The sequence below is a fragment of the Heptranchias perlo genome, chromosome 23 (genome assembly GCF_035084215.1).
Source record: "Heptranchias perlo isolate sHepPer1 chromosome 23, sHepPer1.hap1, whole genome shotgun sequence".
Lineage (NCBI taxonomy): Eukaryota > Metazoa > Chordata > Chondrichthyes > Hexanchiformes > Hexanchidae > Heptranchias > Heptranchias perlo.
The window spans coordinates 41,827,700-41,854,472 of record NC_090347.1 but is presented as its reverse complement, the minus strand read 5'-3'; the positions used below and the strand labels follow the sequence as shown (position 1 = coordinate 41,854,472).

The window sequence follows — 26,773 nt, the reverse complement described above, 5'->3', positions numbered from 1 at the left end:
CCACACAGGTAGGGGAGTGCATATTGACTTTCTGGCCATAAATGATTAATGGACATAAAATGATGGGCCGGAGTGGGGGGGTGGGAAGGTGAGCAGTTTCCCCACATGCACTCCCCTGAAAAGTGGAAATGTTCCTTTCCCCTACTTTTGCATCCCACACCTAAGAATACAGGAATGGCTTTGTATGGTTTTTATGTTCATAATAACAGATCCCTGAAGGACATTAGCGAACCGGTTGGGTTTTTAACCACAATCCAGCAGCTTTCATGGTCATTTTTTCTGATGCCAGCCCAAAAAATTACCAGATATGTTGAATTCAGTTTTGCAACTTGGCCATGGTGGGATTTGAACTTACGACCTCTGAGTGACATAACCGCTGGGCTGCCATTATAGCTGTCGGACCTTCAGCAAATCGGAAGATGGAGCAATTCCCTTTATGGAACTAAGCAAACCAAAGCGAGGAGAAGAGAAGGGAGAACAACAGGTAAAGGGCAAGAATAACGTATGCTGGCTTCTGTCACAGAGAGGCAGTTAATTGGGTTTAATAGCCAACAAGTTTTGCGAAAAGCTAGAAGCTTCTCCTCAGCCAGGTGGTGAAAAGGAATTTGAAGGACAAAAAGGGAGTAAAAACATCAGGAGGTCATGGCTGACTTTTTTCCTTGTCTTACAGGAGGAACTCATGAATGCCCAGAAGCAGTACAAGAACCTGCTGGTGAGTCACCATTGCTTTTACGGGAGTAATCTTCACAGGGCACGTGCAATAATGCCTTTGACAAATTGCATCTCACCGCTAGGGTCGCCAACTCTGATTATATGTACTCCTGGAGGTTGCATCACATGACCTCCCGGCTCCACACGCTTCTGCCATTGGTCGCCTGCCATGTCCATCCTTGTGGAACACTGCCTTCCCAAGCCAATTGGAAAGCAAATAGACTCTTCGTTACCCGATTGGATGATTCTTGACTGTCAGTCAAACAGCCTTATTTTTGATCTTCAATGTTTTTATAGCTAATAAACTAAAGTGTTCAAAGCCCCTTTTTTAAATGCCCCTATGATTTTTTTCCCGGGTTTGCTAGCAGCAACGTTAAGGAGATTAATCTGTAATTCCTGGTGACTCCAGGATAATCCTGGAGGGCTGGCAACCCGACTCACGGTCTTTACATTGATGGATCTTTTCACTGTTGCCCATTTAGGTTTTACTAGCCCTTTCTCATCCTTGTGTTCAAATCCCTCCATGGCCGCACCCCTCCCTATCTCTGTAACGTTCTCCAGCCCTACAACCCTCCGAGATCTCTGCGTTCCTCCAATCCTGGCCTCTCACACATGCCCAATTTCCTTCGCTCCACCATTGACAGCTAAGCCCTAAGCTCTGCAATTCCATCCCTAAACCTCTCCACCTCTCTCTCCTCCTTTAAGATGCTCCTTACAATCCACCTCTTTGACCATGCTTTACTTTACCTGTCCTAACATCTCCTTATGGTGTCAAATCTTGTCTGATTACTCTCCTGCGAAGTGCCTTGAGACGTGTTACTATGTTAAAGGCACTTTATAAATGCAAGTTGTTGTTGTAGTTGAAGTGTTGCTGTACTGGGGATTTGGCTCATAGGTTCAGCTACTGCGATGGGCAACTGCAAAACCCCTGCTCAAACACTGAGACACTGGGCCCGGGGAGCAGTGTTTGCATTGTAACAGAAGCTGTATTGCTTGCAGTCTGGGTTCCTGCTATACATTAGTTTTGTGTTCGCCCTGTGGTTTCAAGGTTGTAGAGAATCTGCTGCCGTGATGACATCATTGCTCTATCAAACTCATCTTTCCTCACTTACGGCAAACCTAATGAAATGTCTCATAGACTCCTGACAACAGTTATCTTCCAGTGCCGTCCCTACTTTCAACCTGATCCTTGTTGTGGAAACCAACACAGTTTTGAAATGGAAGGGCCTGATATCTTGGGCGTGTTCAGTGTCAGTCCGTTCAATTGCTATTCTTGACAATAAAGTTGCACAAGGTTGTCCGATTCAGTAGTTCTTTGTCTAGCTGACCCCATCCTCACACACTTCTAGCTAAAGATACTGGTAGTGGTAATCTGTTAAACAATCTCTCTCCTCCTTCAATTGTTTCTCTCTCCTCCTTCAATTGTTTCTCTCTCCTCCTTCAATTGTTTCTCTCTCCTCCTTCAATTGTTTCTCTATCCTCCACTTCTGTTTCTCTCCTCCCTCATCTTCATCTCTCCTCTCACTTTTGATTCTCTTTCTCCTCTTACTTTTCACTTTCCGTTTTTCTCCTCTTTCTCTGTTTTGTAGTTTTTTGGGACTGACGAACTGTACAGCTGACTTCCTGGGTATCACTCAATGTCTGTCTGTCTGAGTGTCTGTCTGTCTGTCTGTCTGTCTCTGCTGCCAGGCTCCATGCAGGTACTCTCCTCTATGGGGTTCTTTGTGCCTCTGCCAAACTCAGGACCCGGTGTCTTTGCCACTCATGTACCTCCGCCTCCCTCTCTTCCCTGCCCTCATGGCTGTCCCTGTTATGTCCCCCATCCAGTTGTGCCTGCTCCCTGCTCTATTCTTCAGTCCCTCTCAACACACCAATTAACCCCATAGTCGCTGCCCACCCATACACATTTGTAAGTCTGAATGTTGAAGACTTGTTGCTATCATTATCAGTTAGTCTTTATTATACCATGATGCTGAGACCTCTCTGTTCCTTTTGCATTGTGTCGCTTTCTAGAACAGTTGCATTTCTTTTTATTCAGGATTCCTCCAAGCTGCGAGGCCACCAGCTGGACAATCTCTATGACTACATTCAGGGCTGCACCAAACAGCTGTTATTCCTGAATGACCAACAGGAGAAAATCCAGAGGCAGGACTGGAGCGACAGGATGATGCAGCCAGACGATGCCCGCAGGCAGTACGAGGTTCGTGGGGACTCTGGGAAACTTGGGCCTACTAATTACCATTGACGATATTAACTTAAAGCGTTTGTTTGACACTCGTTTGTCCGCTATTTCAGCAAAAGGTTTTTAAATGGGTTAGTGCTGGTGTTAAAATAGCAGAGAAAGCAATGTTATATTAACGCATTATGTATTGGTAGACTAACATCATTTACTGTCATTTCTAGCCCTTGGTATACAATGAACCATCAGGATATATAATACATTCTATTTAAATGTTATTTTACTCTTCCTTCCCTTCACTGCTAAAAAAAACCCATTAGCCATTCCGTTATAAGCAAAGATCAAAGGGAATCTTCCCACTGTTCTTACAATCTCACATAAAGGCAGGAAGATCAGCAGTAAGACAAGATGGTACTTGCCCAGGGTTATGAAGGGTTAATTTAGGACAGCTGCCCGGAAGTATTTCTTTATATAAGGGATGATCAACAAATAGTCAGGAAGGCTAATTGAGGCTCACTTCATTTAAGAATGGATACTGTAATGGAGAAAGGGTGGGGATGGCAATCTGGAAGGATGAGATGAGTTGGATTAATCGGTCTTCCTCGTTCAAATCTATCTTGTAATTTCCTACATCATTCCTGTTCAGACAGTGCATTGCGTTGAACACACAGGCCCAAATCCCTGTTGAGGCTTAAAGCCCTTAGTTTCCTCAATGTGTCGGGCTAGATTTACAAGGAAAAGATAATCTTCTGTTCCTTTTTTCTCCAGAGTTTTAAAGACAATGGGCTGCTGGCTGAGGAAGCAACTGTTAATAGAATTCAGGATGATGGAGAGAGACTGATGAAGCTGAAACACCCAGGCAGTCCTACGATTGAGGTACAGAACAGTTACCGATCACATACTAGGGAGGAACAAGTCAAACCAGATCAAAGGCTAATCAAACCAAACTACATCAAGTCAGGCAATGCCCTTTAGGGAAGGAAACCTGCCGTCCTTACCCAGTCTGCCCCCATATGTGACTCCAGACCCACAACAATGTGGTTGATTCTTAAATGGCCTAGTAAGCCACTCAGTTGTAAAAACCTGCTACAAAAAGACATAATAAGCCACAAGGACTGCAGCGGTTCAAGAAGGCGGCTCACCACCACCTTCTCTAGGGCAATTAGGGATGGGCAATAAATGCCGGCCTCGCCAGCGACGCCCACATCCCATGAATTAAAAAAAAGGCAGAGTTCTGACGAAAAGTCAGAACAGAGAAACAATGTTAACTCTGTTTCTTTCTCTACAGATACTTGCTGAGCTTCTCCAGCATGTTCTGTTTTTATTTCCGATTTCGAGCATCTGCAGCATTTTGCTTTTCAAACTACATCAAGGCAACACAGATCAACCAAGATGAACTATACCAAAGCAACTAAACTGAACCAAACCATACCAATCAAACTGAACCAAACCAGACCAAGCAAACTGAACCAAACCAATCAAACAACCATACTAAACCAATAAAACTGAACTAACCAATGAAACTGAACCAAACCAGACCAAGCAAACTGAACCAAACCAATCAAACAACCATACTAAACCAATAAAACTGAACTAACCAATGAAACTGAACCAAACCAGACCAAGCAAACTGAACCAAACCAATCAAACAACCATACTAAACCAATAAAACTGAACTAACCAATGAAACTGAACCAAACCAGACCAAGCAAACTGAACCAAACCAATCAAACAACCATACTAAACCAATAAAACTGAACTAACCAATGAAACTGAACCAAACCAGACCAATGAAACTGAACCATACCAAACCAAACGGAACAATACCAAACCAATCAAACTGATCCATACCAAACCAATCAAACTGAACTATGCCGAACCAATCGAACTTAACACTACCAAACCAAACCAAAGTGAACTACATCAAATCAAACCAGATTAAAGACAAACAAGCTGAACCAAATAAGCCAGAGCTAAACAACCCAAATCAAGCAATATGATGGAAAGTACGGTACAGGATCCATAATTATGGGTCCTGTGGGGGACAGACTTGTTCAGCTTAAAGAGGCCCAAGATTTTCAGAATCTAGATCAGCCTGGTTCCCAGCTCTTGATATGTGACATCACTGTAGCAACCAAGTAATCCTGGAGTTGCTAACACCAGGTATAAAAATGCAAGAACAGCTGTGGGCAATGAAGAAGACTCTGAGCATTCACCTGAGAGCTGGTGTCTGTCAGTCGGTGTGCTGTCCTGCGACTGTTTTTCCTGATTGTACCATCCAGTTCTGGATTTTTTTACAGTAAGATTTTCCCCAGAGAGTTTTGTTCCCCCTAAATTGGCCTTAATGTTATTGCCCCTCCCAGGGAATGCGTGACTGGAGGAAGGGGGATGGGAGGGTCGATCGTGCATGAAGTTGTACCATGGCTGGATGGGACAAGCTGGATGGACCATTTGGTCTTTTCGTGTCCTTTTTCATCTGTTCACGTCTGGCCTTGTTCTTTATTGTCAGAGTTCAAACTGCTTTGAAGAAGAAACATGATATTTCGAGCTTTGGTAATTAATGATTAGAATTTATAATCAACGCAATGTCATCTTTAGATCTGAACCGTTCTCTTTTTCTTATGTTGGTGTCCTTAGCTCCTATCCCACAATGCAATTGCACGGCCATCTTAACATGCGCAGGAACTCTCTTTCAGGCCCACAAGGATGCAGTGAAGAATGAATGGCAGCAGTTTCTGAATCTCTGCGTCTGCCAGGAGGCACACCTGAAGAACGTGGAGCAGTACAGAAAGGTAACAAAGTAACGGGTGGCACCAGGAAAGTCCCAGGTTCAACCCCTGGCCTGTGCTGAATGAGCCAATCTTATAAAGGAGCAGTAGTTTCTGGGCTACAATCGGCTTTGGCAACCCTGGTCCAGGGAAGAGAAAAATCAGCCAGGATCCAGCAGCCTATGTTGGAGAGTGTGCCTTCACGGGCATTAGGTATGAACAGGATTTGGCTTGGCTGGGATGCCCCCCATGGTTGAATGGCCTACCACTCAGCACCTTAGACTGGCTTCTTGGATGTATTATCAGAGGGTGTCTGGTATCCGAGGGAGTGTACAACAGCAATAAACAGTACTTTCGGGAGGTGGGGGGGCGGCTGCATTTGTGGGGTGGCGAGGGAGTTGTGGGGGGGAACCATGTGAATGGAAAGTAACCGTTTAGCTTTGCGTTGGTGAGGTGGTGGAATGTTGGGACACCAATGTACACAATTGAGCGGTAGAGCAAATATTCACACTCACGGGGACCTCCAAGTGGTGAATTTAGTAATCTCTGCTTGAAATCATTCTGGACACCTTCCCACAAGGAGAGTTAAAGGAGTCATCCAGGGACCAGTGCTGCTCTAAGAGAGTCATTGATAAAGCTGAGAAGCAGCGATGCTTGAATGCCCCAACTCTGTCTAGGAAACATATGGGAACTGGAGATGTTGGGGTGGAATAAGGGAATCAAAAAGGAGAGAAGATGAAATCAATTTTTAATAGGGTAGACTGCATTCAGTTCTGGGCATCGGGCCTCAGGAAGGATATTTTGGCCTTGGAGAGGGTGCAGCGCAGATTCACCAGAATTATACCGGGCTTAGAGGGTTAGATAATGAAGACAGGTTGCATAAACTTGGCTTGTATTCCCTTGAGTATAGAAGATTGACGGGTGATCTGATCGAGCTGTTTAAAATGTTAAAAAGATTCAATAGAGTAGATACAATAGAGAAATTATTTCCTCTGATGGGGAAATCAAGAACGAGGGGGCATAATCTTAAAATTAGAGCCAGGCCGTTCAGGAGCGAAATCAGGAAGCACTTTTTCACACAAAGGGTAGTGGATATCTGGAATTCTCTATCCAAAAGGCTGTGGATGCTGCAGAACAATTGGAGCTTTTAAGACTGAGATCGATAGATTTTTTTGGGTAAGGGTATCGAGGGATATGGAGGAAAGGCGGGTAAATGGAGTTGAGGTACAGATCAGTCATGATCTAATTGAAGGTGCAACAGACCCGAGGGGCTGAATGGCCTCCTCCTGCTCCTATGTTCCTAAATAAATATATCAATAATTGGTGTCTGCATAAGAGACTTGCTGAAATTAATCTTTTTTTATTGCGTAAAAATATTAGATCGCTTTTTAGAAACACTTCAGTCTGCTCAATAAATTCTCATAGTGTTTGTGGATGTAAAGATACCGGGTGCAATGGTGGCAGAGAAACCAGAAACTTCACCTACACCAGTGACACAAACAGGAGCAGGGGAAAACACATTCCAGCAGTGTGGGAATGTGGCTGTTTAGACTTGTGCTATACAGCACTCTTGCTTACTTAAACCTGACACTCCAATCTCCCAGTAACCCGTTTGCTCAGTGTCAGTACTGTCTCACACTCCAATCTCCCAGTAACCCGTTTGCTCAGTGTCAGCACTGTCTCACACTCCAATCTCCCAGTAACCCGTTTGCTCAGTGTCAGTACTGTCTCACACTCCAATCTCCCAGTAACCCGTTTGCTCAGTGTCAGTACTGTCTCACACTCCAATCTCCCAGTAACCCGTTTGCTCAGTGTCAGTACTGTCTCACACTCCAATCTCCCAGTAACCCGTTTGCTCAGTGTCAGTACTGTCTCACACTCCAATCTCCCAGTAACCCGTTTGCTCAGTGTCAGTACTGTCTCACACTCCAATCTCCCAGTAACCCGTTTGCTCAGTGTCAGCACTGTCTCACACTCCAATCTCCCAGTAACCCGTTTGCTCAGTGTCAGCACTGTCTCACACTCCAATCTCCCAGTTACATGGAGGAGGAGATCTGCAGACGCTCAGCTAATCTGTGCGGCAAAATATTTCTGCAGTCTCTAAACAGGAGAACTAACTGTCTCCCCACCCCCCCATACACACACCCCTTAAAGTATGTACACCCAGGCAAGGGAGAACTTGTTAACAAGGAGATAAACCGTTCAGCATTACAGGAAAGGAATTCAGAAAGGAGTGTTTTTCACCCTGAGTCATCGGACTCAAAGTGCTGCCTCATTTCTCCCCTTTAATATTACTCCCTTCTCCTGGTTATTGTTCTCCTATAATTTATTTAATTACGAAACACAATTATAGATGAGGACTCTGTTTTGCTTCCACCTAAGAAGGTGACACACCACACCCAACCACAAAGACTCTTGCACAATAGGGAGTATCCCAACTCCCAGATTACCTTGAGGGGGTCAAAGCACAATGTTTTATTGTTGATCCCTCCTTAGGAAGTGCAGTTTCATTGCGTCATGATTGTTTTATAATCATCCTTTCGCCCATCACCCCTGTGCTCGCTGACCTACGTTGGTTCGTGCTAAGGCAACGCCTCGATTTTAAAATTCTCATCCTTGTCCTCAAATCCCTCCATGGCCTCGCCCCTCCCTATCTCTGTAACCTCCTCCAGCCCTACAACCCTCTGAGGTCTCTGCGTTCCTCTAATTCTAGCCTCTTGCGCTTTCCTGATTTTCTTCACTCCGCCATTGGCGGCCGTGACTTCTAAACTCTGGAATTCACTCCCCAAACCTCTCCACTTCTCTACCTCTCTCCCCTCCTTAAAACCTACCTCTTTGACTAAGCTATTGGCCACCTGTCCTAATATTTCCTTATATGGTTCGGTGTCAAATTTTGTTTAATAAATGCTCCTGTGAAGCTCCTTGGGACGTTTCACTATGTTAAAGGCGCTATAGAAATGCAAGTCATTGTTGTATAAACCTGTTGATCTCTGAAATGATATCTCTCTTTCTCTCTCCCTCCCCAGTTCCAGTACGATGCTGACACCCTTGGTCAGTCCATCAAAAAGCACAATGCAGAGCTGGACAACAAGTTTTCAAAATACAACAAGGACAGTCCCCGGGTCGTGTCTGAACTTCTTCACCACCTTGAGGTGAGTTAACATGTGGAATTCCAATGGATCAAACCACTTCCTATTCAATCCCATTGTATGGAACCAAATCACTTCCTATCATTTAAATTCTGATGGACCAATTCATATAAAGAATTAATAATAGGGTTGCCAACACTCCAGGATTGTCCTGGAGTCTCCAGGAATTAACGATTCAAACTCCAGTTTGACTACATTGCCCTTTCCATGCTCTCCCATGGATTCCCAATATTCCCATGCATTTATGTGACGAGCTTTCCCTTAACCCCACTCCCCTGTTTGACTGGATTTCCTGTATCCCCCACTCTCCTGTTTGACTGGGTCCGCCAGATCTCACTCTCCTGTTTGACTGGATTCCTCATATTCCCCACTCTCCTGTTTGACTGGATTCCTCATATCCCCCACTCTCCTGTTTGACCGGATTCCCCGTATCCCACACTCTCCTGCTTGAGTGGATTCCTCGTATCCCCCACTCTCCTGTTTGACTGGATTCCCTGTACCTCCCACTCTCCTGTTTGAGTGGATTCCCCGTATCTCCCACCCTCCTGTTTGACTGGATTCCCTGTATCTCCCACTCTCCTGTTTGACTGGATTCCCCGTATCCCCCACTCTCCTGTTTGACTGGATTCCCTGTATCTCCCACTCTCCTGTTTGACTGGATTCCCCGTATCTCCCACTCTCCTGTTTGACTGGATTCCCTGTATCTCCCACTCTCCTGTTTGACTGGATTCCCCGTGTCCCCCACTCTCCTGTTTGACTGGATTCCCCGTATCTCCCACTCTCCTGTTTGACTGGATTCCCCGTGTCCCCCACTCTCCTGTTTGACTGGATTCCCCGTATCTCCCACTCTCCTGTTTGACTGGATTCCCCGTGTCCCCCACTCTCCTGTTTGACTGGATTCCCCGTATCTCCCACTCTCCTGTTTGACTGGATTCCCCGTATCCCCCACTCTCCCGTTTGACTGGATTCCCCGTGTCCCCCACTCTCCCGTTTGACTGGAATCCCCGTATCTCCCACTCTCCAGTTTGACTGGATTCCCCGTGTCCCCCACTCTCCCGTTTGACTGGATTCCCCGTGTCCCCCACTCTCCTGTTTGACTGGATTCCCTGTATCTCCCACTCTCCTGTTTGACTGGATTCCCCGTATCTCCCACTCTCCTGTTTGACTGGATTCCCCGTATCTCCCACTCTCCTGTTTGACTGGATTCCCCGTATCTCCCACTCTCCTGTTTGACTGGATTCCCCGTATCTCCCACTCTCCTGTTTGACTGGATTCCCCGTATCTCCCACTCTCCTGTTTGACTGGATTCCCCGTATCTCCCACTCTCCTGTTTGACTGGATTCCCCGTATCTCCCACTCTCCTGTTTGACTGGATTCCCCGTATCGCCCACTCTCCTGTTTGACTGGATTCCCCGTATCTCCCACTCTCCTGTTTGACTGGATTCCCCGTATCTCCCACTCTCCTGTTTGACTGGATCACTTTTATTCTCTCTCACAGGGCGATGAGAAGAATATCATCCAAATGGACAAAGAGATCAATGACTTGAAGAGGCGGAGTCAGCAGATTACACCGCTGAAATCCAGACGTACTCCCGTCTCCAAACCCATCCCAGTGGATGCGCTGTGTGACTGGGATGATGGACAGGTGAGGAAGAGAAAGACACCAGTCTAGTAATGAATTTCTTTAAACTTGCTTGTCTGCCAAAATCTGAAATCAAAACAGTTAAAGATACTCAGACATAACTCAGGGTAGGAACATAGGAACAGGAGAAGGCCATTCAGCCCCTCGAGCCTGTGCCGCCATTCGCTTTGATCATGGCTGATCTGTATCTTAACTCCAATGACCCGCCTTGGTTCCCTAACCCTTAATACCCTTACCGAACAAAAATCTATCAATCTCAGTTTTGAAATTTTCAATTGACCCCCAGCCTCAACAGCTTTTTGGGGGGAGAGAGTTCCAGATTTCCACTCCCCTTTGTGTGAAGAAGTGCTTCCTGACATCACCCCTGAACGTCCGAGCTCTAATTTTAAGGTTATGCCCCTTGTTCTGGATTCTCCCACCAGAAGAAATAGTTTCTCTCTATCTACCCAATCAAGTCCTTTAATCATCTTAAACACCTCAATTAGATCATTCCATAATCTTCTTTATTCAAGGGCATACAAGCCCAGTCTATGCAACCGGTCCTCATAATTTAACCCTTTTAGCCCTGGGTGGCACGGGTCCATCTGATGCCACTTGTACGGTCACGGTGCGCACATGCTGGGCATGGGGGCAGGGTAGTGCTCACGCGGTGAACACCTGCTGCTGAACTTTCACCTCTGTCCTGCCTCCCGATATTTTTTATTCAAGTTGAACATCCAAGGCCCGTGGTACAAGACACCAGCAATTTGGAAAAGAGCAGGAGGGAGGATGAGGCAAATGAGGAAGTAGTGATTAGGCAATTTAAGACTTTCATTATCCCTAGCTGTCAATTCCATCCTCATCCCTGGCCGCTGTCTGAGGCTGAACCAGACCGTTCGCAACCTTGGCATCCTATTTGACCCTCAGCTGAGCTTCTGACCCCATATCCACTTCATCATCTAGTCCGCCTACTTCCAACTCTATAATATCACCCGTCTCCGCCCCTGCATCAGCTCATCTGCTGCTGAAACCCCCATCCATGCTTTTGTTACCTCCAGACTTGACTATTCCAATGCTCTCCTGGCCGGCCTCCCACCTTCCACCCTCTGTAACCATCAGCTCATCCAAACCTCTGCTGCCCGTATCCTAACTTGCACCAAGTCCTGTTCACCCATCGACCCCATGCTCGCTGATCTACATTGGCACCTGGTCCACCAACGCCTCAATTTTAAAATTCACATCCTTCTGTGTAACCTCCTCCAGCCCTACAACCCTCTGAGATCTCTGTGTTCCTCCAATTCTGGCATCTCGTCCATCCCTGATTTCCTTCACCCCAACATTGGCGGCCATGCCTTCAGCCATCTAGGCCCTAAGCTTTGGAATTCCCTTCTTAAACCTATCTGCCATTCTACCTCAATCTCGTCCTTTAAGACGCTCCTTACAACTTTTAACCAAGCTTTCCTAATAGCTCCTTCTTTGGCTCGGTGTCAATTTTTGCCTGATTACACTGCTGTGAAGTACCTTGGAACGTTTTGCTGCATTTAAAGCACAGTATATATGTAAGTTGCTGTTGTTAATGTAGGCAAAATACAGATACAAACTCTGGGCTCATCTAATCACCTTCACAATAAAGTATCATTGGACGACATGAGTGACTATAGGCCAGTCAGTTTAACCTCGATGGTGGGCAAACTTTTAGAAACGATAATCCGGGACAGAATTAGCAGTCACTTGGACGAGTGTGGATTGATTAGGGAAAGCCAGCACGGATTTGTTAAAGGCAAATCATGTTTAACTAACTTGATAGAGTTTTTTGATGAGGTAACCGAGAGGGTAGATGAGGGCAATGTGGTTGATGTGTATATGGACTTTCAAAAGGCGTTTGATAAAGTTCTGCACAATAGACTTGTCATCAAGATTGAAGCCCATGGAATAAAAGGGGCAGTATCGGCATGGATGGGTGATGGCTAAGTAACAGGAAACAGAGTAGTGGTGAACAGTTGTTTTTCGGACAGGAGGGGGTTGTACAGTGATGTTCCCCAGGGATCGGTACTAGGAACACTGCTTTTCTTGATATCTGTTAATAACTTGAACTTGGGTGTACAGGGCACAATTTCCAAATTTGCAGATGACACAAAACTTGGAAGGGTAGTGAACAGTGAGAAGGATAGTGACAGACTTCAAGAGGACATAGACAGGCTGGTGGAATGGGCGGACACATGGCAGATGAAATTTAACGCAGAAAAATGCGAGGTGATACATTTTGGTAGAAAGAATGAGGCGAGGCAATATAAACTAAAGGCCACAACTCTAAAAGGAGTACAGGAACAGAGAGATCTGGGGGTATATGTAAACAAATCATTGAAGGTGACAGGGCAGGTTGAGAAAGCAGTTAAAAAAGCATATGAGATCCTGGGCTTTATAAATAGAGGCATAGAGTACAAAAGCAAGGAAGTCATGATGAACCTTTATAAAACACTGGTTCGGCCACAGCTGGAGTATTGTGTCCAGTTCTGGGCACTGCACTTTAGGAAAGATGTGAAGGCGTGAGAGAGGGTGCAGAAGAGATTTACTAGAATGATTCCAGGGATGTGGGAACAGAGAAGGCTGAGAGCAGATTTGATAGAGGTATTCAAAATCATGAAGGTTCTAGACAGGGTAGGTAGAGAGAAACTGTTCCCATTAGCAGAAAGGTCAAGAACCAGAGGACATAGGTTTAAGGTGATTGGCAAAAGAACCAAAGGTGACATAAGGAAAAACTTTTTTACGCAGCGAGTGGTTAGGATCTGGAATGCACTGCCCGAGAGAATGGTGGAAGCAGATTCAATCATGGCCTTCAAAAGGGAACTGAATAAGTACTTAAAAGGAAAAAATTTGCAGAGCTACGGGGATAGAGCGGGGGAGTGGGACTAGCTGGATTGCTCTTGCATAGATTTGGCATGGACTCGATGGGCCGAATGGCCTCCTTCCGAGCTGTAACCTTTCTATGATTCTATTCTATGACTGAGCTTCCTTGCTAAGTAGACAGTGCAGACCAGGATGGCTAGTTGTACTGCGATATCAGGGCTGATGTTGACCTGAGGAGAATGTTTCTTTGTCCTTCGCAGAACGAAATAAGACGTGGTGAAAAGCTCACCCTCCAGAATAACGCCGACCCCGAGAACTGGGTTGTTGTGAATAGCGCAAAAGAGTCCAAGCGTGTCCCTGGAGTCTGCTTCAACGTCCCTCCGACTGACCCAGAGGCCATCGCTCAATCAAACAGGTCAGCACATTTCCATTTCGCTACGTTTCTCTGGTCCCTTGCCCAAGTTGCCGTCCTTCGTGTGCAAGCTCAACAGTGATTGTTTGTGGGCGAGAAGGTGGCAGATGGAGTATAATGTGGGGAAATGTGAGGTTATTCACTTTGTTGGACGAATGAAAAAACAGAATATTTTTTAAATGGTGAGAAACTATTAAATGTTGGTGTCCAGAGAGACTTGGGTGTCCTGGTACAAGAAACACAAAAAGTCAGCATGTAGATACAGCAGGCAATTAGGAAAGCAAATGGCATGTTGGCCTTTATTGCAAGGGGACTGGAGTGCAAGAGTAAGGAAGTCTTACCACAATTGTACAGGGCTTTGGTGAGACCTCGCCTGGAGTACTGCGTACAGTTTTGGTCTCCTTATCTAAGGAAGGATATACTTGCCTTCGAGACGGTGCAACAAAGGTTCACTAGATTAATTCCTGGGATGAGAGGGTTGTTCTATGAGGACCGATTAAATAGAATGGGCCTATACTCTCTGGAGTTTGGAAGAATGAGAGGTGATCTCATTGAAACGTACAAGATTCTGAGCGGACTTGACAAATAAGATGCTGAGAGGTTGTTTCCCCTGGCTGGAGAGTCTAGAACTAGCGGCATAGTCACAGGATAAGGGGTCGGCCATTTGAGACTGAGATGAGGAGGAATTTCTTCACTCAGAGGGTTGTGAACCTTTGGAATTCTCTACCCCAGAGTGCTGTGGATGCCGAGTCATTGAATATATTCAAGGCTGAGATGGATAGATTTTTGGACTCTAAGGGAATCAACGAATATTGGGATTGGGCAGGAAAATGGAATTGAGGTTGAAGATCAGCCATGATCTTATTGAATGGTGGAGCAGGCTCGAGGAGCCGTATGGTCTACTCCTGCTCCTATTTTTTATGATCTTATGTACTTTTCAGTCTATTCAACTGCAGGGGGAATCACATTCAAACCCAATTTTGTCTTCTCCCAACATCCACACATGCATGCCCTTTCCAGCAGGGGGTAGTGATCAGGTATGGGAACCCTGGCTCCCTCCTCCCTATCCCGAGGCACTGAAGCTAATTGTGGTGCCACTAATGCCACTCTGGCTGATCAACTAACTCAGCAGATTCTGGGCCTTCCTAGATCGACTTTTCACCGCTACCTGAACAACACTTCCTAACCTCTGCCTACTGTACCAGACTGGAACTTTCACTTCGTACCCCAGCCATTCTGTGGCCTCACTCAGTGAAATTGTCAATTGTGTCAAATTGAGCCCAGATTCCTGGCAGATATTCACCGGGAATTCCCCTAGGGATCGTCCATTGGCGGTAGGTCAGAGAAAACCCTGTTTACATGGCGCATTCACGATTTCTGCCAAAGTTCCGGCAGCCGAGTGAAGGAAGCCCCAAGGAAATTCCCAGCAATTGATGCTGCGAGTGGTGTGTTATTCTGTTTTGTGCAGCCACAGGCAGTGTAACCTGGGTTAGATACAGAGTAAAGTTCCTTCTACACTGTGCCATCAAACACTCCCAGGTCAGGTACAGCATGGGTCAGATACAGAGTAAAACTCTCTCTACACTGTGCCATCAAACACTCCCATGGCAGGTACTGTAAGGGTTAGATACAGAGTAAATCTCCCTCTATAGTGTCCCATCAAACACTCCCAGGGCAGGAACTGTAAGGATACAGAGTAAATCTCCCTCTATACTGTCCCATCAAACACTCCCAGAGCAGGTACAATACGGGTTAGTTACAGAGTAAAGTTCCCTCTACACTATCCCATCAAACACTCACCAGGGCAGGCACAGCACGGGTTAGATACAGAGTAAAACTCCCTCTACTCCATCCCATCAAACACTCCCAGGACAGGTACAGCACGGGTTAGATACAGAGTAAAGCTCCCTCTACACTGTCCCATCAAACACTCCCCGGGCAGGTACAGGGTTAGATACAGAGTAAAGCTCCCTCTACTCCATCCCATCAAACACTCCGAGGGCAGGTACAGCACGGGTTAGATACAGAGTAAAGCTCCCTCTACACTGTCCCATCAAATACTCCGAGGGCAGGTACAGCACAGGTTAGATACAGAGTAAAGCTCCCTCTACACTGTCCCATTAATCACTCCCAGGCAGGTAGAGCACGGGTTAGAAACAGAGTAAATCTCCCTCTATAGTGTCCCATCAAACACTCCCAGGTCAGGAACTGTAAGGATTATATACAGAGTAAATCTCCCTCTAAAGTGTCCCATCAAACACTCCCAGGGCAGGAACTGTAAGGATTAGATACAAAGTAAATCTCCCTCTATACTGTTCCATCAAACACTCCCAGGGCAGGTACAGCACGGATTAGTTACAGAGTAAAGCTCTCTCTACACTGTCCCATCAAACACTCCAAGGGCAGGTACAGCACGGGTTAGTTACAGAATAAAGCTCCCTCTACACTGTCCCATCAAACACTCCCAGGGCAGGTACAGCACGGGTTAGTTACAGAGTAAAGCTCTCTCTACACTGTCCCATCAAACACTCCAAGGGCAGGTACAGCACGGGTTAGTTACAGAATAAAGCTCCCTCTACACTGTCCCATCAAACACTCCCAGGGCAGGTACAGCACGGGTTAGTTACAGAGTAAAGCTCTCTCTACACTGTCCCATCAAACACTCCAAGGGCAGGTACAGCACGGGTTAGTTACAGAATAAAGCTCCCTCTACACTATCCCATCAAACACTCACCAAGGCAAGCACAGCACGGGTTAGATACAGAGTAAAGCTCTCTCAACTCCATCCCATTAAACACTCCCAGGGCAGGTACAGTACGGGTTAGATACAGAGTAAAGCTCCCTCTACACTGTCCCATCAAACACTCACCAGGGCAGGTACAGCATGGCTTAGATACAGAGTAAAGCTCCCTTTACACTGTCCCATCAAACACTCCCAGGCAGGTAGAGCACGGGTTAGAAACAGAGTAAATCTCCCTCTATAGTGTCCCATCAAACACTCCCAGGTCAGGAACTGTAAGGATTAGATACAGAGTAAATCTCCCTCTACTCCATCCCATTAAACACTCCCAGGGCAGGTACAGCACAGGTTAGATACAGAGTAAAGCTCCCTCTACACTGTCCCATCAAACACTCCCAGGGCAGGCACAGCACAGGTTAGATACAGAGTAAAGCTCCCTCTACACTGTCCCATCAAACACTCCCAGGGCAGGTACAGCACGGGTTAGATACAGAGTAAAGCTCCCTCTACACTGTCCCATCAAACACTCCCAGGGCAGGTACAGCACGGGTTAGATACAGAGTAAAGCTCCCTCTACACTGTCCCATCAAACACTCCCAGGGCAGGTACAGCATGGGTTAGAAACAGAATAAAGCTCTTTCTACACTGTCCCATCAGGTGCTCACTGAACTGAAAGTGCAGCACTGAACCCACTCAAATCTCAACAGAGTTTTATCATGCCAGCCAATGGTTCTGTCAGTTTGTGATATTTGTGTTTAGGTTGGCGAAGGATTTAGATGATCTGAAGAGGAAAAGATCAGAGACTGAGAACAAGCTGAAAAACCGTTACAACGAGTTGAACCGAATGAGCCAACACAAACAGTCCAGTCCGTTGAACCAGTCTGCAGCACCAGGTGAGGCAAAAGTGCCGATGGAGCATTAAATCTTTCAGGCAACTGTTACCCATTCAACAGAGTGTCTCTAATGTGACAGATCCAACCACCAGTTAACAGGCCAGTGTTGGGGCGCTCAGCGCCCTTGTGCTGATGTGGATCAGTGGCAGGCAAACCCCTGTCATCGGGTGTGCACCTGTGGTATTTCATGGGGTGGGGGAACACCTGTGGGTACCGAGGCCCTGTACACCAGTGTTGAGCTGGGCTTATTAAGGCCTCAGAAAAGATATTAATGAGGGCCATTGCCCCATAATGCAGCCTCAGCTCTTTATTAATGCTGCTGGAGCTCAGTGCCCATATGAAACAAAAGCTACATCATTATCCAGTTCCTTAAAGGGGAGTGTGCTTGGTAGTCGTATCAAGTAAAGAAAGAAGATCTTGCATTTATATGCAGCCTTTCACAACCTCAGGATGACCCAAAGCACTTTACAGCTATTTAAGTATTTTTTGAAGTGTAGTCATTGTTGCAACACAGGAAACGTAGCAGCCAATCTGCGCATAGCAAGTTCCCACAAACAGCGATGAAATAAATGACCAGATAATCTGTTTTTTAGGTGTTGGTTGAGGGATAAATATTGACCAGGACACTGGAGGGAATTCTCCTGCTCTTCTTTGAAATAGTACCACGGGATCTTTTATGTCCACCTGAGAGGGCAGACAGGGCCTTGGTTTAATGTCTCATCCGAAAGACGGCACCACCAACACTGCTGCACTCCCTCAGTACTACACTGGAGTGTCAGTCTGGATTATGTGCTCAAAACTCTGAACTGGGACATGAACCCACAACTTTCTGACTTAGAGTGCTGCCCACTGAGCCATGGCCAACACTAGTAGCTATATGTTGACCCAATAATCTCATTGTTTATTCCTTGGGTTTCACAACTACAGATTTTCGCACCTTCCTAAAGCCGGACTTAGGGTCGCCAACTCTGATTGGACACAGTCCTGGTGATTTTATCACATGACCTCCCACCTCCAACCGCCCCACCCAGTCAAACAGCCTTTTCTCCAATCTCCAATATTTTTATAACTAAGAAACAAAAATGTTCAAAGAAAATGAAAAAAAAACACGATTTTTATTAACGCCCCGATTTTTTTTGTCGCCATTTGGTGAGGTCATTGGGGTTGCTTATTTTTAGTGTCATTGGAACAAATTTACCTTCGTCAGGTTGGTCAATCAGTCATTGTAACCATTGATGCCACTTGAGTTTGCCATCGTGCTCTGCCCTCCACCACCCAACTCCCCATTGTCACTCTTCCATTGAGGTCGTCCCCTACATTCTCCTTACCAGCTGGGACCCATCCCTCTGGGCGTACCGCTCTTTAATCAAACATTACATATAAACCTGCTTATCACCATTTTCTTGGTCACCCTTGCCACTGTCCTACTCCTGAAGAAGGGGAGAAATAGCTAGAGCCTCAGATATCTTTGTACTGGAGAAGCAGGTGCACAATTACAACCCCACATTCTTGACTGAGCGAGCTCTTTGCCCGGTAGCAAGGAAAATCCAAGGCAACTAGAGAGTTTGATCAGCTGCAGTGGACCTTTTTTTTTATTCTCGGGATGTACGCATCGCTGGCAAGGCCAGCATTTATTGCCCATCCCTAGTTGCTCTTGAACTGTTGCAGTCCGTGTGGTGAAGGTTCTCCCACGATGCTGTTAGGTAGGGAGTTCCAAGATTTTGACCCAGCGACGATGAACGAACGGCGATATATGTCCAAGTCGGGATGGTGTGTGACTTATAGGGGAACGTGGAGATGATGGTGTTCGCATGCACTTTCTGCCCTTGTCCTTCTAGGTGGTGCAACACCCGACATTTCGGGCCTTACCTTTACCGCATGTTCACCATGCAGCGCTACGTGTGCCACCACAGCCCCTGGGACCTTGTTAGCATGCTCATCCCCCTGACCCCCCACACCTGGGTTTTCACATGGTCCACAGCAGTAGACTTTGTGCAGCAGAAAGGGAGATGGGCGTCTCCCTATCACTTAAGGACATCCGTCCAAGAGCAGTTGCCCAGGGTGTGGTCGTCACCGTGCACAAGTGATGACTAGGAGCCATAGGCCTCATGTGGGTCTACTTTACCCTAAGACCTGACCCCATCTAATCTCGCTGACCTGTTTTGCCACCTGCCCCCCTTCTGCAATGCCTGACTTGTCGCTTGTCTCTTCGCAGTTACCAGCCTCAGCTTAGGAAAGGATGACGCCCAGAGCAAAGACCTCCTGTCCAAACTCAACAAAGTCAACGCAGACCTGGGACAGACTGAGAAAGAGATAATGACCCAGCTGCATGTGCCAGTGAACCGAAGTGCTCCCTCTCAGGACATTGCCAACCGTCTCAAGGAGCAGGAGGTAGGGCTGGCTAGTCACTGCTCATGTAACTTTTGTTCCTACACACAGGAAGGGTAGTACATCCCTAGAAGGTCGAAAGGTGGAAATGGTTTGAAAATGTTGAAAACCTTCTGGTGATTGCAGGGGAAGGGTTCAGTGATAGTTATTCTAGAAGTACAATATCAGGCTTCCATGCAGAGCAGTTTGATTCTAGGGGTATAACACTGGCTCCAGTACAGGGCAGGGTGGTTATTTTAGGGCTTCAGCACTTGGCTCTGGTACAGAGCTGTGGGGTTAGTTTAGGGGTGCAACATTAGAACATGTGTAGAGTTTTTTTTTATTCGTTCATGGGATGTGGGCGTCGCTGGTGAGGCCGGCATTTATTGCCCATTCCTAATTGCCCATGAGAAGGTGGTGGTGAGCCGCCTTCTTGAACCGCTGCAGACCGTGTGGTGAAAGTTCTCCCACAGTGCTGTTAGGAAGGGAGTTCCAGGATTTTGACCCAGCGATGATGAAGGAACGGCGATATATTTCCAAGTTGGGATGGTGTGTGACTTGGAGGGGAACGTGCAGGTGGTGTTGTTCCCATGTACCTGCTGCTTTTGTCCTTCTAGGTGGTAGAGGTCGCGGGTTTGGGAGGTGCTGTCGAAGAAGCATTGGCGAGTTGCTGCAGTGCATCCTGTGGATGGTACACACTGCAGCCACTGTGCGTTGGTGGTGAAGGGAGTGAATGTTTAGGATGATGGATGGGGTGCCAATCAAGCGGGCTGCTTTGTCCTGGATAGTGTCGAGCTTCTTGAGTGTAGTTGGAGCTGTACTCATCCAGGCAAGTGGAGAGTATTCCATCACACTCCTGACTTGTGCCTTGTCGATGGTGGAAAGGCTTTGGGGAGTCAGGAGGTGAGTCACTCGCCACAGAATACCCAGCCTCTGACCTGCTCTTGTAGCCACAGTATTTATATGGCTGGTCCAGTTAAGTTTCTGGTCAATGGTGACCCCCAGGATGTTGATGGTGGGGGATTCAGCAATGGTAATACCGTTGAATATCAAGGGGAGGTGGTTAGATTCTCTCTTGTTGGAGATAGTCATTGCCTGGCACTTGTCTGGCGCAAATGTTACTTGCCACTTATGAGCCCAAGCCTGGACATTGTCCAGGTCTTGCTGCTTGCGGGCTCGGACTGCTTCATTATCTGAGGGGTTGCGAATGGAACTGAACACTGTGCAATCATCAGCGAACATCCCCATTTCTGACCTTATGATGGAGGGAAGGTCATTGATGGAGCAGCTGAAGATGGTTGGGCCTAGCATACTGCCCTGAGGAACTCCTGCAGCAATGCAAGAGTGGTATGTATATTCCTGCAGTATCTATTGCTTTGGTATGGTGTGGGAACAAAGCAACAGAAGGACTTGGGAGAGGCACGGTGTCCATCCTGTGAGGGGTCCCATGTTTGGATTGAATGACAAGTGAGAGAATCTGTGTTGGTCAGTTACTTGTTAAGATTTGCTCAATCTTCAATGATGATGAGGGATTTGCAATGAAACATTCCGCACTGTAAACTCACCCTCTGACTCTTCTTGCAGAGTATAGACAAGCATTTGCAGAAGATTGGAACGGAGAAGGACTCTGTACAGCGAGAGTGCGAATCCTTTCTTTCGAAGAAACCCACTGGTCCCATTGCATCGCAGCTTCCAACTAAACTGAACGATGTAAAGAATAAATACAAAGATGTCACCTCGCTGGCCAACCAGTATCAGAACAAGTGAGTACACAGCACCTGCATCTGTCGTTTCTCCCCACCTCCCACCATTTTTCCTACTTTCCTTTCCTGAAGGCACTGACTTTTGCCGGTAGGTGATTGCACAGGTGCTGCCTGCCCTCCATGCCAATGGTTATCCTACACGTCTAAGCCTAGACAGTGAGTGCAGGCTGTCCTTTCAACCCTAGAGAAGCTGGGATTGTTCTCCTTAGAGCAGAGAAGGTTAAGGGGAGATTTGATAGAGGTGTTCAAAATCATGAAGGGTTTTGATAGAGTAAATAAGGAGAAACTGTTTCCAGTGGCAGAAGGGTCGGTAACCAGAGGACACAGATTTAAGGTAATTCGCAAAAGAATTAGGGGGGAGATGAGGAGAAATTTATTTACGCAGCAACTTATGATGATCTGGAATGCACTGCCTGAAAGGGTGGTGGAAGCAGATTCAATAGATTCAAAAGGGGATTGGATAAATATTTGAAAAGAAAAAAATTGTAGGCCTGTGGGGAAAGGGCAGGGGAGTGGGTCTAATTGGATGGCTCTTTCAAAGAGCTGCCACAGTCTCGATGGGCCAAATGGCCTCCTCCTGTACTGTATCATTCCATGATTCTATGATAACCCAGGATTGAACCTGGGACCTTCATGTTCTGAGTGGCTCAGTACCGCACCACATGGTACATTTCTTTGCTTGAATCTACCTGTTACTTTTTGTTGTTATTAAAGTCAATGGATTAATATCTGGGGTTCACAGACTGTAAGTGGTCATTCCTGTTGTGGACAGCTCACCGTCTAGACTTTACAGCTTGGCTCAGTTGTTAGCAATCTCACCTTTGAGTGAGAGTGTCACAAGAACATAGGAGCAAGAGTAGGCCATTCAATTAGATCATGGCTGATCTGCACCTCAACTCCATTTACCCACATTAATTCCATATCCCTTGATACCCTTATCTAGCAAAAATCTATCAATATCAGTCTTGGAAATTTCAACTGACCCCCAGCATCCACAGCCTTTTGGGGGAGAGAGTTCCACATTTCCACTACCCTTTGTGTGAAAAAGTGCTTCCTGATTTCACTCCTGAATGGCCTAGCTCTAATTTTAATACCATGGGTTCAAGCTGGGGATGTCAACTCTGCTTGGACATATTCCTGGAGGTTTCATCACATGACGTCCTGCCTCTAACCGACCCACCCTCACACTCCTGCAACTGGTCTCCCGACAGGTCCGGCCTCCTTCCCACACCAATTGGAAAGCGATCAGACTCCTCGTTACCCAATTGGATGATTTTTGACGGTCAGCCCAACAGCCTTTTTTTGCCACTTCCAATATTTTTCTAACTAATAAGCGAAAGTGTTCAAAGAAAATGAAAAAAAATCCTTTTTTTAATGCCATAGTTTTTCTCGCTTACAGTAGTGTCCTGGAGATTAATCTTTAATTCCTCGAGGGCAATCCTGGAGGGTTGGCAATCCTAGTTCAAGTCCCACATGAGCATGTAATCTCGCCTGACAAGTGCAGTACCGAGGGTGTGCTGCAATGTTGGAGGTGTTGCCTTTCTGGTGAGACATTAAGCTGAGGCTTTATCAGCCGGTTTAGTTGGATGTAAGAGATCCTATTTCATTATTTGCAGCAAAGCAGCGAGCACGAATTGGCTGCAGGGTTTGCCTATTTAACAATAGTGACTGAACCTCATTGGAGGGGGATATATGTCCCAATGTCAAGGTGTCTGTGCTGGGTGATATATCCACACTCCCAATGTCAAGGTGTCTGTGCTGGGTGATATATCCACACTCCCAATGACAAGGTGTCTGCACTGGGTGATATATCCACAATCCCAATGTCAAGGTGCCTGTGTCGGGTGATATACCCACACTCCCAATGTCAAGGTGTCTGCACTGGGTGATATATCCACAATCCCAGTGTCAAGGTGCCTGTGTTGGGTGATATACCCACACTCCCAATGTCAAGGTGTCTGCACTGGGTGATATATCCACAATCCCAATGTCAAGGTGCCTGTGTTGGGTGATATACCCACACACCCAATGTCAAGGTGTCTGCACTGGGTGATATATCCACAATCCCAGTGTCAAGGTGTCTGCACTGGGTGATATATCCACACTCCCAATGTCAAGGTGTCTGCACTGGGTGATATATCCACAATCCCAATGTCAAGGTGCCTGTGTTGGGTGATATATCCACAATCCCAATGTCAAGGTGCCTGTGTTGGGTGATATATCCAAACTCCCAATGTCAAGGTGCCTGCACTGGGAAGTGTGCCCAACCTCCCAGTGTCAAAGTGGCAGGATAGACAGACAAAGTAAGAAGGGAAATTAGTTGCAAAGTATGGGGCAACTTATCCATATAAATACCTCCTGAAAAAATTGTTACTGGAGCCAAGCAAGGCCTAATTGGTAGCATGAGTAAGGAAACGTCTGAAGCATAAACAGCAGTGAGAGAAGAGAGTCACGCAGTAATTACACAATTATCATCATTACCTTGGATTAATACTTTGTGTAAACAGTAAGACCCACCTATAATGGAAACAAGTTATGGGATGACTTGATAGGGGTGACATCCCGACTGTGCTCCCAGCAAGGAGCAGCACTGGAGCAACTGTCAGGTCCCTACCGCTTGCAATGGAGCCCCTGTGGATCATTGGGGGTAATGTTCTTGCCCCAACAATGACGGCCAAGTGACTGATACAGATCTGTGACCTGTTTTCTTTCTTCTTGGCCAGAGCAAATAGTCAACTGGAGTTGGAAAACAGCATTAAGAAAGCAGATGATGCCCTCAAAAAAATTGAATCCAATCTGGCGGAGGAGTCAGTGGTTCCTGCTACACCAAATGCCATGAAGCAGAGGAAGACTGAGCTACAGGTAATGACCCCGGAGAGTCAGGGGAACTTAGGACGTTATAGAAACTACTAAAAAGGAAAGGCTGCCTTTCTTCTATTTGGCCTCAACTCCACCCTCTCACCATCTCCCTCAAACCACTCTTTACTCTGGAAATACATCGGCCCCATCATTGGGAGATATTGTACCCAGATCGGAGAATCACACGCAGAGCTCAGCGCGCCCAATTTGCTCCTGATGCCAATGTCTGGAAATTCAGAGCGCCACGAATCGAGCACACTGACCTCTGCACCCTCTCAAGCGAGACTCTGTGCCAGGAGTGGAGTCTTGCAGTTTCTTCTAGAAGTCTCTTAAACCTGATATCTTTGTAATATATTCAAAATCTTATGTCTGCACACAATTCCCGTGTCAAATTTTCCCATTATAAATTCCTATGTCAACATTTATACTGGAAACTCTCTATGTAAACTTGTCACGCTGTAATTACACCCTCCCACCACTGGTGGAAATGTAGCGCCAGCTCCTCAGCCTGTAGTGCGGAGAAACTCCTATAAAAGAAAGATTTGCATTTATATAGCGCCTTTCACAACCTCAGGACGCCCAAAGCGCTTTATAGCCAATGAAGTACTTTTGAAATGTAGACACTGTTGTAATATAGGAATGCTCCTAGCAACTCTACTCTCTACTTCCCTGCTTCCTGAAACTGCCATAAGTTTTGTGAAAGTGTTATATAAAAATAATGACAGAATTCACGACTTTAAAATGAAGATTGAATTACATCTGTGGACCATTGTCCAAATATCCCTGTCCTCTAACCCCCTTTCACCCAAAGGCTACTCCTAGCCTTTACTCCCTATCTATTTTTGCTCCCCCACCCCCGCCTCCTGACTCCCAAACCCAATGCTGGGCTCTGCCAAGGAGTGGGAATGTGGCTGGGTAGGTGGGGTTGATCTATGAAAATCGGAAAGGCTTGTTGAGCCTTTCACTGCTCCTAAAAAAAAAATTCTGCCCATGTACAAACTGAGGTGATGAACGAAGGGAAGGATGAGGGGTCATTTTACAGGTTTACACTCCCGAGATGGGAGGAACTGCTGCAAATTTCATTGAGTCCATCAGCATCATTCCTCTTTATAAACCTTCCTGCTATTTTTATCTCTCATTCTTTTTTCAGAGGTTGAGACGAGAACTAAATGATGACCAAGACAAGCTGCAGAAGGTGAACGAGAACCTGAAAAGGACTGAGGACAACTGCAAACCTCTGGAGTTCAACTTCCAGGAATACTGCCCTGATATCAAGAAACAGCAGACCGAGGTCAAGAAGCTGAACAACCGCTATCAGAACGCCAAAGATCAAATCGACCAGAGGTGGGCACTTCGCTTTTTAAAAAATTCATTCGTGGGATGTGGACATCGTTGGCAAGGCCATCATTTATTGCCCATCCCTAGTTGCCCTTGAGAAGGTGGTGGTGAGCCGCCTTCTTGAACCACTGTAGTCCATGTGGTGAAGGTTCTCCCACAGTGCTGTTAGGAAGGGAGTTCCAGGATTTTGACCCAGCGACAATGAAGGAACAGCGATATATTTCCAAGTCAGGATGGTGTATGATTAAGAGGGGAGATTGGAGGTGATGGTGTTCCCATGCACCATCTGTCCTTGTCCTTCTAGGTGATTGCAGGTTTGGGAAGTGCTGTCGAAGAAGCCTTGGCGATTTGCTGCAGTGCATCATTATCGGACCGGTGATCCTGCCAGATTGATTTGTGGCTTTTGAAATCCAGGTGGTTTCCATGTGAAACCCCAAATAAACGTCCTGTTGCCTCTCCCTTTCTCAATGTTTTCTCCCACTGTCACAAATGTGGAATTGTGGCCTCTTGCTTGCTGATGGAGCAGAGAGACTGGGCAGGGGAAAGGGGTGTTGTAGCCTTGGTAGTGGGGTTTTTGGACAGGCATGGTTGGTATGCAGCCTTCTAGGGGTCATAATGAGGAAAAATTTCTTCACTCGGAGGGTTGTGAATCTTTGGAAATCTCTGCCCCTGAGGGCTGTGGATGCTCAGTCGTTGAAGACTGAGATTGATGGATAGTTGGACACTAAGGGAATCAAGGGATATGGGGATAGGGCAGGAAAGTAGCGTTGGGGTAGAAGATCAGCCATGACCTTGTTGAATGACGGAGCAGACTCGAGGGGACGCATGGCCTACTCCTGCTCCTATTTCTTATGTTCTTATTCCCTGTCCCATTTTCTACCAGATGCACCTCATTTTCTGGATTGTTATTGAGGGCAATTCAAACCTACAGCTATTAAAGATCGCTCGAGATGGCCACTCCTTTGGTTCGGTCATTACATACTCGGCCCATCGTAGAACCAAGCCATACTGAGCAGGAAGCTTCAATCCCCCAGTCCGTGCTGAGTTATCTAATGTCAGCAAAGGTGCTGGTAAGAAGGGGCTATAATCCGCCTCTATGCCCCTTGGCTAGGGAGAAATTAGCCAG

At 46.4% G+C, this 26,773-nt stretch overlaps 1 protein-coding gene across 1 annotated transcript in view; it reads left to right on the top strand.

Moving 5' to 3' along the window:
• The window catches only part of LOC137341272 (envoplakin-like), an 85,923-nt gene that overhangs the window by 49,735 nt on the left and 9,415 nt on the right, over positions 1-26,773 (top strand). Inside the window, exons 6-17 of the mRNA XM_068004379.1 lie at positions 671-712; positions 2,750-2,911; positions 3,659-3,766; positions 5,587-5,682; positions 8,685-8,810; positions 10,306-10,452; positions 13,536-13,690; positions 17,187-17,320; positions 19,536-19,711; positions 21,272-21,450; positions 24,174-24,312; positions 25,460-25,653. Coding sequence (XP_067860480.1) covers positions 671-712; positions 2,750-2,911; positions 3,659-3,766; positions 5,587-5,682; positions 8,685-8,810; positions 10,306-10,452; positions 13,536-13,690; positions 17,187-17,320; positions 19,536-19,711; positions 21,272-21,450; positions 24,174-24,312; positions 25,460-25,653 — 1,658 coding nt within the window. The remainder of the gene's footprint in view (positions 1-670; positions 713-2,749; positions 2,912-3,658; positions 3,767-5,586; positions 5,683-8,684; positions 8,811-10,305; positions 10,453-13,535; positions 13,691-17,186; positions 17,321-19,535; positions 19,712-21,271; positions 21,451-24,173; positions 24,313-25,459; positions 25,654-26,773) is intronic.